Source organism: Natator depressus, chromosome 11 (genome assembly GCF_965152275.1).
Source record: "Natator depressus isolate rNatDep1 chromosome 11, rNatDep2.hap1, whole genome shotgun sequence".
Taxonomy (NCBI): domain Eukaryota; kingdom Metazoa; phylum Chordata; order Testudines; family Cheloniidae; genus Natator; species Natator depressus.
Window position 1 is genome coordinate 34,205,606 of NC_134244.1, and position 14,006 is coordinate 34,219,611.

At 39.4% G+C, this 14,006-nt stretch overlaps 1 protein-coding gene across 3 annotated transcripts in view; it reads right to left on the reverse strand.

The window, feature by feature from the left end:
* KCNH7 (potassium voltage-gated channel subfamily H member 7) overlaps window positions 1–14,006 on the reverse strand; it is a 341,200-nt gene that overhangs the window by 94,632 nt on the left and 232,562 nt on the right. For 2 of the 3 annotated variants that reach the window (XM_074967445.1, XM_074967444.1), the window contains exons 6-8: window positions 7,633–7,653; window positions 7,091–7,114; window positions 3,538–3,752 (exon numbers count right to left, since the gene is read on the reverse strand). In XM_074967445.1, the coding sequence (XP_074823546.1) occupies window positions 3,538–3,752; window positions 7,091–7,114; window positions 7,633–7,653 (260 nt within the window). The remainder of the gene's footprint in view (window positions 1–3,537; window positions 3,753–7,090; window positions 7,115–7,632; window positions 7,654–14,006) is intronic. The other variant, XM_074967447.1, reaches the window with a different exon arrangement.

Genomic DNA, 14,006 nt, shown 5'->3' on the forward strand with positions numbered 1-14,006 from the left:
AAGGAAGGAAAATAATTTTCTTTGAAGCTAAAACCAACTGTTACCTCTACTGTAGACTGATCTGAAGTGTCTGGTCATGTTTTCACTTGGACTGAGTGGTTTTGTGAGGAAATGATGTGTGACCTATAAATTGTGTTAATACTTACTGATCAACTGGAAATTTGATTGGAATACAGATAAAGTGGAAAGCCTTCAAATAACATTGAATGGCATGCTGTCAGGGCAAAAGTGCAGTAGAATTTGAAGAAAACTTTTCCTCATGGATAGTTATGCCATATCTTGTGCAATATATTATAATGGCATGATAGCTCTTTAAAATCCTCCTGGTTTTACCTAGGACACAGTATATTAACGGGTGTTTGTGTGTGTATGTGTGTGTGTCCTAAGTGTCTGCAGATTTCACTTGTCCTTCTCAGTGTTTACTTCAGAAAATACCTTGAAAGCTGCAAACAGGAGGGTTATCAAACTGAAAAATCTTACTTAACTAGCAAATTTTAAGGGCCACTGCTGTATGAAATGTCAGGCTAGGTTAGAATTAAGAAGACCATTTTAGGTCTGTGCAGAATGGGTAGAGATTCAGTATGAGACAGGACTATCTCTAATAGCAGAGAGCTCCAAAGGCACTGAGAGATACATTACAGACACAAAAGAGGGCTGTGCTGCTTTCAAAGATGATGTGACTATGGCAGCCAGGGGATATGGATTCACAAGCCATCCTCACATTAGACTCTACTAGTGGCCCTCCTATGGAGCCTCTGAGAGAATTTAAACTGCCAGCCTCTGATGGAACTGTCTACTCCTCCAGAGAATGGCGGTGTAACAGCATCTCTGCTCACTGGGGCAGAATCTACTTGGGTGCAGCAACTCCCATTGGCACAGATCAATGCAACTTGTACCTTTGAACCAGCAGAGGCTGAATCTGATCTCTTTTGGTAGACTATAAACATTAAAGCTTGAAATCTAATGGATCATTATGTTTTGTGAGACTTCAAATTTTTCTTGGTTTTGTACTCCACCCACGTTCCATATGACTGTAACCCTGTATACAGGAGAATAACCTCATTGAGTCACCAGAGATATGACTGCTAGTCTTTTAATGCAAGAGTTTGATTGTTCCTCCAAACAAATACAATAATTTATTATATCCTACAAAATTCAAAAGTATTCTGGTGGTATATTTTCAAAGTGGTGCATGCCAGCTGTAGCTCTGTGTCTCCTATTACGGTCAGACCCCATATAAATTTTTGAAAATACTTCTCTAAAAATCAGTGCAACTCAGCGGGCCTAGAATATAAAAAGGAGGCCAAGAAAAATGTTAATTTTTAATGGTTGGAACTCTGGATAATTGAAGTGGATAGGGTATAAAACAAGAATGAATCAGAGCTTCTTCCCTAAGCTAAAATTGAACTCAACTTGATTTTTGTGTGTTCTCACACCACTGCACTTGCTGTTTTAGCTGGGACTGGAATTATGAGTCACTGAATGCTAAAAGAAAGGCTGTTCTAGCAGTTTTCCTGTCCATCTGATGGCAGCAAGCACAGAAAAACTCACAAGAAAGCAAAGTCTTCTGATATTTACAGATTGAAGCAGCTCTGGTAAGCTTTAAATAAACACCCAAACTTTTGCATGCTGATCCATATTGACCTTTCGGGCCTCTAGAGTTTCATCTATCACTGGTTTCTTAACTCTCAGGGCCCTATCCTTCAATCCAGCCAGTAACCAGTATAACTCCTGACGTTCTTGTGGCCATTAACTAGCACTGTCCAGCTAAAAGTAGGCTGATTTCCTAAGTGTGCAATGAAAATTCACTGGAGTTCCCATTAGCTGCTTCTGAGGGCTTAAAAATGAAAACTTATTCCATTTATCTGTATTCTACTCTGTTCATCAGTCTGGCAAGAGAGCAACACATCCTATAGTGACAAGCTGGATATAGATCATATTGAATAATGGATGAAGACCTTTCCAGCCTCTGTAGTCTCTGTATTTGGACTCTTCAGTATCTTCCTGTGTTCAATAAATTATTAAGTTCAGATAACTCCACAACAACAGATAACTCCACAACAGCACAATCTTATATGTCAGAACAGAACAGACAATGAGAGTCTGTTCTTGCACTATACTTTCCTAAATACACAAAGTGTGAATTGTGTGTATATATTCACTCTCTCTCCCCTGCCACTTTACTGTACTGTATATTTTATGCATACACACCCAGACTCACCCACACTATCACTGTGCAGATCAGTTTGCTAGGGACAAATTGTGACCACCTCCTGTGCTCAGGCACAGGAGTGGAGGGACAAAAGAAACCGTCACAGTAACAGTTCCTGTACTCCCTGATTGTAGGGAACACAGGAACTGCTTATTCCTGATGTCCCACTCCTTCCCCCAGATCATGGGCCAATCCCCACTCTGCACAGAAAGAACATGTACACCAAAGGGACCAATCATATTTATCCTGTTCTGGTGAGATTGTGTCCACTCCAGGCAAAATCTCTCCACTCCCCTCCTGAGATTGTGCTCCACCCCTCCACATACAAAAGGCTATGGTATAAAAGGCATTAATGTTTATGTTTAATGTTTATGCTACAGTTTTATAGACTTTCAGTCTACTGTACACATTGCTGTTAGGGTATGGTTAATCCTACACCAGCCAGATTTGGTTTGTGTACATATTTCAGCAGGTTAAAACAAATGTCATTAAAAATGGGCCAAATTTTCTGAGTGCTTAACTTGGCTTCAGTTACACATCACATCCCCACTGCTGGCAGAAGTTATCATAGGCTAACACAGATGCTAACAAACAGAAGGTGCCAGCATATATTTGTATGTATGCAGATGGAAACACGGAGAAAATGCTTGCTTTGGTCCAAATTGTAAAAATGAAGTCTAAGGGCCTTCATATCTGATTTTGACAACTGTTTTTGTATGTGTGTGAGAAAAAGTGGCCCACAGAGAAAGGTAATATGAAAAGATAAGGAACTGGAACAGAAATTAGGGGCCATCATTATGCTACCAATAGCAGTAGCATAATCACATATCATTTACCGCTACATTGTACTTTGCACTGGCCAGAAGTTCAGAAAGTTGGTTGAGGAAAAGGAATACAGAATGAGAAGCTACACAAAATAAGCCACATATTGATTGAGCATGCACTGTCAGGAATCACTAATGTAGAGTCACCGTGGATACTGGGCTGCAATAAAGTAAATGCTCAAACACTATAAATAACAGACTACATCCCATCATCAGTGAATAGTAAAGGTTTTTAACTATTTACACCACTTTGGAGTATAATAGGGCATTTTAGGAGAAACTTAGCAACATCAACAAAACTACGCCTTTTACGCCTGGCATGGATAATAATTGAACTAGAAAGCACAAACCCCAATAATTTCAAATGTTTTGGAAACATTCAAATCATTCATGATGAGCAAGGTTTCAGAATAAACAACGTGAAAAATGAATTTAATAGAATTAAAACATAGACTAGGAATTCAGAGAATGAAAAGTATTGGATTGTAAACCAGATCCTACCTGGGTAACCTTCTCTGTTACATTGTGCGTTCGATCTTTCACCTTGGGTGCAATAATTGTTTTCTCTGAAGAAGGAGGTGATGAAGACTTTTTGTCATTTTTGATATCTGAAAAGTTCAGAGTGAGCTGAGGAATTTTGTTGATGGTACTATATTTGTTGAGGTTCGAATCCGATGTGGATCCCAATAGACTTGACTTGATATGATTGAAAGGCCCTAAAAATTGGAAAGCATACTTAATATTTGACAAATGGAGAGAACTAAAGACTTTATCCATGATGTTTAACTGATGAACCACAGAAATATGTACCTAAAATAGTTAATCTAAATTTTGTTTATAATAAAAAAGTCTGTATAAAAAGAGGACTTTTACTGGCCAATAAGGGACAAATTTGCTCTTGGATGGGCATACACAATTCTCTTTGTCCACAGCCTACAGTACTGTACATGAAGTCAATGGATAAACCATGTCAATGGATGCTGTGTATATATATCCCTAAAAATTCTGAACCAGTCACAATATAGGTTGGAAATATAATGTCCTTACTTTACATATAAAAGTGAAAGAAGGTCACAGGAACTGATTTTGTACATGAATGGCAGTTCTGCCTGAGTGCTCAAGAGCTGTAGTCTTCAGCATTGTGACTCACTGAACAGCCAAGTCACAAGGTTATTTTTTATTACTGGTTAAACACACCTGTGTTGCTTATGTCTGTAAAATTATAAATTATAAAAGCTGAGCATATTTTGGTAAATTGAGTAATATTATTTGAATATTTGCCCTTTCTCCAAATGCTGCTGATTAAATCATTTCAGGTATTTTAGACAACAGTCAATTAGTTGAGTGCAGATATGGTTTAAAATTATTTGACATCCATCTTTAAAATAATTACAGTGGAGATGGAGAAGCAGTAGTAATTTTACATGCAAAAAGTTGAAGTGATTTTACTAAAAACAAGTATTTATCTACCTCATTAAGGTATTTTATAACCTGTGTCTCTCTTCATTCCCTTGGTTTAATTAATCAGCTATGATATCTAGGTCCCTTAGCATGATGCATCTATTGTGATACCCTGGTACTTAATGCCTGCTGTGTCTTTATTTGCATATAGATTCTAAATCTCATTTTTTTTCATTCATGTGACCAGGATTATAATAGAGAGAAAATGGTACCAAACAGTTTTCAATCAGTAATCTCATTCTCATATTGTTTATTGAAGTCTACTCCACAGAGGACCAATTTTCTATTACTGCATTCTCAACAGACTGCACTTTACTTATGTAATTTGTCATATGGTCATTTAGCCAATGTTATAATCTGATCCGCTTTGGTAGTGCTCCAGTCTCAGGTGGCACTGGTCCAGTGTATAGAGATTCTAAATAAAATTAGATTCATAACTGGTTCTAAGGAATATTTTTAAATATATACAGTGAGTTAAATTCATCCATTATACAACTTTACTAGAGCAAATAGAAATATACCTGGGATGGATTTGGTCCAATAAACCATATGTAAAACTACTAAAAGAATTTTAGAACTGTTCTTTGAATTGAAGTATTCATTAATATATGGTCTTCATTTGGGTTTTTTAGGCACCCAACAATGGACCAAAACCCGAGATTTTTATTGCATTTTTACTCAGACATTACTTAGACAAAGCTCCTATTGACTTCAACTGAATAAGGGGCTTAGGATTTGACTCGTGAATATTATGGAATGTTCCTGAAAAACCTCTTATACCGGTGCACTAATTTTCAAGAAGTATTGATACAATTGTCATTCTCAACAAATTATTGGGAGAAATAGGACTTCCTATCATATTCCATATACATTTCAGAGCCTTGTGTTCTTCTAATAAGATTCATGATAGTTGTTCAAAAACAACTGCAACTCAGATGCTTCATGAAATGGATGTCTGTTAAAGGTAGCTCTTTCCAATACCGCACAGAGGCATTTGAATCTATACAGCTGATCATTACTCTACACTCTGTACTGGTCTGAGAGCCAGAAAATGTGCTTGGTACAAAGTAATCTTTTTAAAGAGGGGAGTGGGACTGGAGAACCGTAAGGAAGTTTAGAGATAAAATTAATTACCCCTCTCTGAGAAATGGCTTTATTTGTTTGACTAGCTCTTTGACTAGAGATTTAATAAAAACAAGGAGGAGTCCTTGTGGCACCTTAGAGACTAACAAATTTATTTGGGCATAAGCTTTCGTGGGCTAGAACCCACTTCATCGGATAACTGGAGGGAAAATACAGGAGCGGGTATAAATACATGAAAGGATGGGGGGTTGCTTTACCAAGTGTGAGGTCAGTCTAACGAGTTAAATCAATTAACAGCCGGATACCAAGGGAGAAAAAATAACTTTTGAAGTGGTAAGACAGTGGCCCATTACAGACAGTTGACAAGAAGGTGTGAGTAACAGTAGGGAGAAATTAGTATTGGGGAAATTAAGTTTAGGTTTTATAATGACCCAACCACTCCCAGTCTCTATTCAGGCCTAATCTGATAGTATCCAGTTTGCAAATTAATTCCCTTTCTATAACATTAGTATTATAGCACACTAGACTAAAACCTTGTTTTTTATCCTTTGGCTTAAAAAAAGTTACTTCAAGGTTTAAAATATCTTATTGACAATGAGTTAATAACGTTACTTCATTAAAGGACATTACTGGGTTAATCCCAAATGTCTGGTTTGCAGTGACTGAAAATTACTCCCAACTGTGAGCTGCTCTGTATTCATTTCCTAGTAGACAGATGTCTGTACCAGGGAGAGGAAAAAACAAAAGAAACAAAACAAAACAAAATGCCACCACCACTGACGCTAATTGGCCCCTTCTTGACAGTTTCAGCAGAGAGACCAGGGATTGAATAAACATGGGAAATGAAATATCCCTCCCTTTGCCCCAAAAGAAACCCCCCTAGATCAGATGTGAGGCACGTTGGTGGGGCAGTGTTGCACTGTCACCGCTTGTGCTGTACCTGTTCTGTAGATTAATTGAGGACTTCACTCTCCTGTGATGTCAATCCATCATCTTTCACTAGCAATGAATTCACTTACAAAACTCGATTTACAGAAAAAAGACATTGCACTATATTTAAAACTCTGCTGACATACACAAGAAGCAAATGTAGTGACTTCGTAGTCCACTGGTGATGAATTGCTTACAGAATTTAGCTCATGCACGGCATGCAGTTTAGTAAGGAGACATTTTACCAGGTACACACACTTTTGCAGCATGCATGAAATCATGAACCAAACAGTCCACAAATTTAGCTACAATTATTGCAGTTTTCTGTTTTCTGTTGCAGAATTCAGTTTTCTGATGCATTGTGCAAGAAGTGTTTTCCAGAAGCAGAAGAAGGAGCTATGGAATTAAATCCAAATGGTATATACAAGGCACAGCTCAGCCACCTTTTCCTGTCATTGTTCTGGTGAATAGAAATGATTTCTGAATACCAGTGTACATGATTAAGAGTTATTTCAATGTGAAATTGGCAATGAAGTTCATGCATGCCCATTTGAATACTACAGTAAGCTTGAAACCATACCCCCTGCCATCCAGGAGCGTGAAACTAGTTTTAAGGAGACAAAAGAGGAATAAATGAAGAGACTGCCACATGGGTCCTGATTATTATTTAATGTTCTTTACTTGTAAGATGGTAACTGAAATAGAACGAAATGCCTCCTAACTATTGATTGTTCATTAAGGATCCAATTCTACAGTCATTTCATAGACAAAATTCCCAGTGGCTTCAATAACAGTTTTGCCTGTATAAGAACTGCAGCGCTGAATTAGGTAACCTCTCTTTCTCTCTTTTTGTTAACAAACATTTAAGAAGAACGAGCATAATTAATATTTAACCATTCCTTCATTTCTTCCAAGGAGTGATAGCTAATGTAGTGGCTATAGCTGAGGGACTAATTATGTCTCCAACAAACTAAAACAAAGATCATTTCAGTAATGCACCTGGCCCTATAGAGGTCAGCATGAGAATGTTGCATTTGTACATTTCATACAGCAGGCAAGTTAACATGCCAAGGAGTGTGGCAGCTGAGGAACTGGGTGGTACCTTTTATACTCATACATTACCTTTGACATTGCGACCATTGTCTGGTTTTCAGCATAATAAGAATAAAGGAGAGAAGAGAAAAGAAGAAAACTAAAATCTACATCAGAGAATGCACAATACATTGGTTAAAATATATATTGGACTGGAATGACTATATTTTTCTATCAATTTGACTTCCAATTAAGATGAAATCATTTTGATAATTAAGTGATTATGTTCAACAACTTTTAAAACTCGCATGGTAGATCCTCCGCTGTTGTAAACTATCATAACTCCATAATGGACCTATGACAATTTACAGCAGTGAAAAATCTCCACCATATGCCTTCCCTCAGTAGCAAAATTTCAATACATTTCCTCCACAATATGCTGATTTTGAGATTGATCCTCCAACACTGCATTTTGAAGAAAAAAGCTATCCTTCCAAGAAGTGGCAAAATGGTAAATTTTAATTAAATAAACACCATGAGGCCAGATTTGCAAAGGTTTTAAAGGTTGTTTTAGGCACCTACAGATGCAGATAGGCACAGAGGGTGGGATTCACAAGGGGGAAATAGGCATCCAACTGCCTCTTTTGGCTCCTAAATCCAACATTTAGGTACCACCAGCATTCATGAAATCCCAGTGGCTGCCTAACCCTGCAGCTGCCGAAAATCTCTAGACACCCACCACTAAAGTTCCTGAGGCACCTACATTTTGGCAGCTGGACAGGCTAAGAGCTATCTCAGTCCTGACGGCACTAAATGTCTAGGCACCTCATTCATGCCTAAGCCCCAGCAGGATTCACAAATGGCCTCTTGGGCCCGATACAGTAGGTATGCTCCAGGCATGCCTAAATCCGCACAAAACAGCCAGAGGTGGTGGCTGTGCTTGTGCTTCTCTTCTTCCCTGCCCCCCCTCCACCCTGCGCCCCCTCCATCCCGCCACTTTATAACTTCTAGCCCACTGGTTAGGACATTCATGTGGGATGGGAGAGATTCAGGTTCCAATGCCTCCTGCTCCAATGAATGTTTAATTATTTATACACATTGGAACAGCTTCAACTTCTTGAACTTCTTCAACAGCAACAACAGCTTCTTCAGGAGAGAGAGAGAGACCTACCCCATAGCCCAGTGGTTAGGGAATGCTCCTGAAAGGTGGGAAACCCAAATCCAAGTCCCTGCTCCAAATCAGACACAAGGGGAATTGACCCTGAGTTTCCCATGTCCTGAGTGACTGCTCTAACCACTGGGCTTTGTGCAAGAGGGCAGCAGCTCCTCCTCCTCTTTTCTTGAGAAAGGGCTGACCTGGCCTAGATGCCTAACTCCAAGAGAGGGTCCAAGACTGAATCCCAAATGGTGACATGGGCCTCCCTCTGGCCTGCACTTAAGTAACTTTGAGTGGTGGGGTTTAGACCACATCTTTCTTCTCAGCATTTCCTTTTGGCTAGTTTGGGCAGTTCCCTGATCAGCATTTTGGGCTTTTGTGAATCCTATTCTTAGGCACCTAATTCTCCCCTTGATTGTACAGGAGCTTGGCACCTTCCTCAGGGGTGCGGAGTATTGTAGCACCTAAGTACCCCTTGTGAATCCCAACTTAACTCCCATTGATTTCAATGGGAGTTTATCAGCTAGGTGGTTCTGAAAATCCCACTAGGAGCCTAGGCACCTAACTCAGCCTTGTGCATTACACTGTTGTTCCTGTGATTTTCTAGATACCTAAAAGCTAGGCACTGTGATGCTCAGCATCACAATGCCTAAATCCCTTCATAGATCTGGTGCCCATGTACATCTTTAGGTGTCTAGGTGCCCATGTACATCTTTAGGTGCCTACAAATATTTTTTAAAATGTGGCCCATAGGACCTAATCCAAGTCCATTAAAGTGAATGGAAATATTTCTACTGACTTCCTTGGGCTTTGGATCAGGTCAATGGGGCTGGGAAACTGCCATGCCAGGCACCTGGAAAGGAGCTGGCTCTGCACAACCTGCTTTTGTCCCCTGGATATAGATGGCATACCTGGCTCCTAGTGGGCTGTTAGGAACTGGGATGACTTAGAGAGCACAAAGGCACTATACATCTTTCCTTAGCCGTTCCAAACAGGGATGTGGCATACCTAAGGACTAGGCCCATTTTATTTCTGGCTACCAGCTGCCTGGAATCTTTCTGTCTCATGCCTCCTCAAAAGTGATACAGATTCTGCAGGCTAAATTAGGATCTCAGCGACACCTATTCAAAACCCCTTCAGCCTTTGGTGCATTGCACAGGTGTTATGGAGGGCATAATCTGAAGCCACTAAGGTTGCCTAGGTGTAGCTGAAGGCCTAAATTGCCTCCAGAAGTTATAATACTGGTGCTGGTGTCTGAAGTGTAAAAAACCCATCTTGCGCCTGGAGCATAGGGCAGGTAGATAATATAGCCTCTCCCTGGCTTTTTATTTTTATACTTTCAAACAGAGTAAATCTGATATGGAAACCAATGAAACACACACAACTGAATTTGGAAAGCCACACTGCCATTTTTACTGAGTCACCTTTTAGCACAGAGCTGCATTTTAAAACAAGCTGACAATTACAGCTTCAATATTTTTGATAGGTAGCTGGACCACATGAAATCACTGATACTCTCAATGACCCTTGCCTTCTGTGGTAAGAAAATCTGAACCCAGCTGAATTAGTGCAGTTACCAGCAAACTAAATTACCTTATTCTACTTCTGTTTGAATCCTCTTAAACAGGCTCCATTCATATTTTTTCAGACTGAGGAAATGTAAAAATATTTTAAATCTGAAGGCTACATTTCAATTTCAATCAGGACTTCTGTGTAAAATTCCTAATTATTAAGGATCTAGAAACACATAGAATAGTGAAAAGAAATGTATTAGCCTATGCTTTGTGCCTTCCTTGGGCCAGACATTTTGCTTGATTAGGACCACAGAATTTGTCCTTGTATGATTGTAGATGACCTTTATTTAGGATTTATACGCTCCAGCTCCAGTACATGCAGTAAGGGCTAAAACAGCTGGATTGGGTGCCATGAAAAAAATATGTTGGGTCAAATCCTGCTTGCCTTATTTGTGTGAATAAGGTGAGTAGGATTTTGACTTTAAATTTAAAAATTTAAATTTAAAAATTTAAAAAATCCTTACAGCATAAGTTGCTACTTTCTAATAAGTTTCCCAATAGATGGCACCAGAGATGGTTGCTATTGCTAATACAAACCTGTAACTCATCCTGCTGTTGGAAGTGTTCTACAGCACATATTTAACATCCACATGTACTGTATAAAGTTATAGGACCTGATTCTCCGTGTGTAATCCACTGGTGAGTGTGTGTTACAGGTCCCCCTCTGTGCCAATTCACAAAGGATATGAGTAGTTACAGCCTCTACCTACAGAGGCTGTTTAGCTCAAGCTATAGCAGATAATGCATTTATCTCTGGAGGTCCTGGTGTGTTGGCCAAGAGGGCAGCTGTTGCACTTGTGCCTTATATCATCATTTACATCTATGCCAAGTGCAATCAGAATGATGGTAACAATAATGCAATAACTCTTCTATAGCAATTTTCATCAGTAGATCTTATAGTCCTTCATAAAAGAGGTCAGTTTTATATCATTTTGCACTTGGCCTGGATATAAATATGCAAGATAATGGAGAATCAGGCTCATGGTTTGCAACTGTGATCAGGTACAACATCCATAGCACGTATATATACTTTATAATGTCTCACGTAGGTTATTCAGATTTCTTTTGCTTTGTAATTTAAATGCTTTTAAAGTAGTTATTCTGTGAAATCTAGCTCTTCCACAGAATGTGAAGGACTATTTTATATCAATATTTTTGCAAGAACCTTTTATCATTCACAACCAAAGAAAATGTTTCATCAAACTTGATTTAACATATTTACACCATATTAATAATACCATCTGAGCATTATTTTAATCAGATAAAGCTCTCAAAATAGAAAGTGACAACCAAAATGTTTTTTTGGGGTCCAAACCAAAACCTGTCTAACTTCTGGGGAATTTAAGATCCAGATTGACATTTCCATAATGGGCCAAACCAAAATTAAAATTCTTAATTTTGGAGTTGTTTGGCTCCAGATTCTGAACTGATCTTTGTGCCTCGGCTTGCATTGTAACCTGAAACCCAGCAAGATGTTTTGGTTGGGGTGAGTTACATTGAATTTTTCAGGTGCTTTCAAACACAAAGCTCAGTGTAAGCCCATGAGAACAAAAATGGAAAAGGAAGGATAACTTGAACATTTCAGCAAACTGAAATCAATGCATTTAATAAATTATTTTTTAAAATTTTGTAGGAAATAATGAATTACTAATATTTCTTTACTTCTTTTCTCCACTGAAGTAGATGGAATTGATCTGGATTTACACTAGTCAGAATAAGACCAGAATTTGCTCCTTAACCGTATACTTATTTGCCAGTTATTGGCTTAGAACCTCAGACTTAAATGTTCTCCTACATAAAACTCCCAATGGGCATTCTCTGTTTGGAAAGACTGTTGATTTAACCTCAGGTTCTTAGGGTGCGATCCACAATGGTATTTAGGCACCTAAGTCCCATTTTTAGGTACCGCTGCTATCTATAAAATCCCCAATTGGCTGCCACCCAACCTGTAGGCACCTATGTTTTTGCCACTGCACTGCAGCCTCACTCTAGGGGGCTTATCTTCCCTCAGGGGCCTATCTCCAATCTAAGCTCCTGAGTGATTCACAAACCAGGGAAGATAGGTGTTATCACCACCTAATCACACACAGGAGCCTGATCCCACAGGCATACGCAGAAGCTGCCTATTGAATTAGGTTTCTCAGGCAAGTTCATAGCAAACAGCAGCAGGAAGACATCCTTTGTAATCTTAAACCTGGTGGATAAAGTACTCACCCACTGTGGGAAACCCGCCCCACCCCCCATTCAAGTTTCCTCTCCTCGTAATGACGACAAGGGATTTGAATAGAGACTTGCCACTGCCCCAGAGAGTGTCCTTATCACTAGGCTATAGAGTCATTCTAACTCTTTCACTGACCCAATTAATACTTATTTATTCAATTAAAGTGGAACAACTTCAACAGCAGAGACTGAGGGAGCCCTACATCAAATATCTCATAGCCCAGTGGTTAGGACACTTATCTGAGAGGTGGTAGATTCCTATTCAATTTCTCTCTCCCCCACTGTAAGAGGGGGGACTTGAACTAGAGGTATAGTGAGTGAGTATCCTATTCACTAGGCTGAAAGTTATAAGAGAGGACTGCCTCCTCCTGCTTTATTTTGGGCCCCGCATGCAACTTAGGCAGCCAAATGCCTATATTTCCTCATGGATTGTAATCAGAGCTAGGTGCGTCCTGGAAGTTCAGACTGAGGCACCAAACTCCGAGAGAGAGGGGTGGGGCTTAGCATACATCCCTCTCGTTTGCATCTCCCATTGGCTAGCTTAGGTGACTCCCTGCCTAGGCTTCGTGTTGGCTGGATTGTAGTGCACAGTACCTATTTCTCCCAATTTTTTGTATATGAGCATAGGTACCTATGATAAATGAAGGGGGAGGTAGCTTCCTTTTATGGACACCCAGCCAGCCAGTTAGCTATACAACCCTTTTGGTAGTTGTTCTCTACTTGCTTTACCTGTAAAGGGTTAAGAAAGCCCATAGGTAAAAAGAAGGGAGTGGGCACCTGACCAAAAGAACCTTTTAAAATTGGGAAAAAAACTTTCCCTTTGTCTGTTTTGTTGTTCTCTGGAGAAAGGAGACGCCGAGCAGGAACTGGGCTGAACTATGATATAGGAAGCTTTAAGCCAGGTATGAAAAACCATCAGATCATACATAGAGATTGCTTATCTGAAACTCCAGACAGGTAAGTAAGTCAAGGAAGGTCTAGGAAGACGTGATTAGGGTCATTTCTTTTATTTCTTATTGGCTTGTGGACTCCTCTGTGTTAACCCCAAATGCTTTTGTTTTGCTTGTAACCTTTAAACTGGACCTCAAGAAGGTTATTCTTGATGTTTTATTTTTGCAAGTGGGTTTTTTAAATCTAGCAAAAGCCTAAGTTCCAGATGAATTTTCTTTCTTTTTCTTTTTAATAATTTTTTTTAAGAACAGGATTGGATTTTTGGTGTGCTAAGAGGGGTTTGTGCATATGTTATTTAAGTAGCTGGTGGCAACAGCTGATTTCCTTTGTTTTTCTTTCTCAGCTCTTCCCCGGAGCAGGGTGTGTGTGTGTGAGTGAAAGGGCTTGAGGGTGCCCCACAGGAAGGACTTCTGGGTTCTCAAAAGGGATTTTTTTGCATTTGGGTGGTGGCAGCATCTACCTATCCAAGGTCAGAGAGAAGCTGTAACCTTGGGAGTTTAATACAAGCCTGGAGTGGCCAGTATTCATTTTTAAAATCCTTGCGGTCACCAACCTTCTTCACT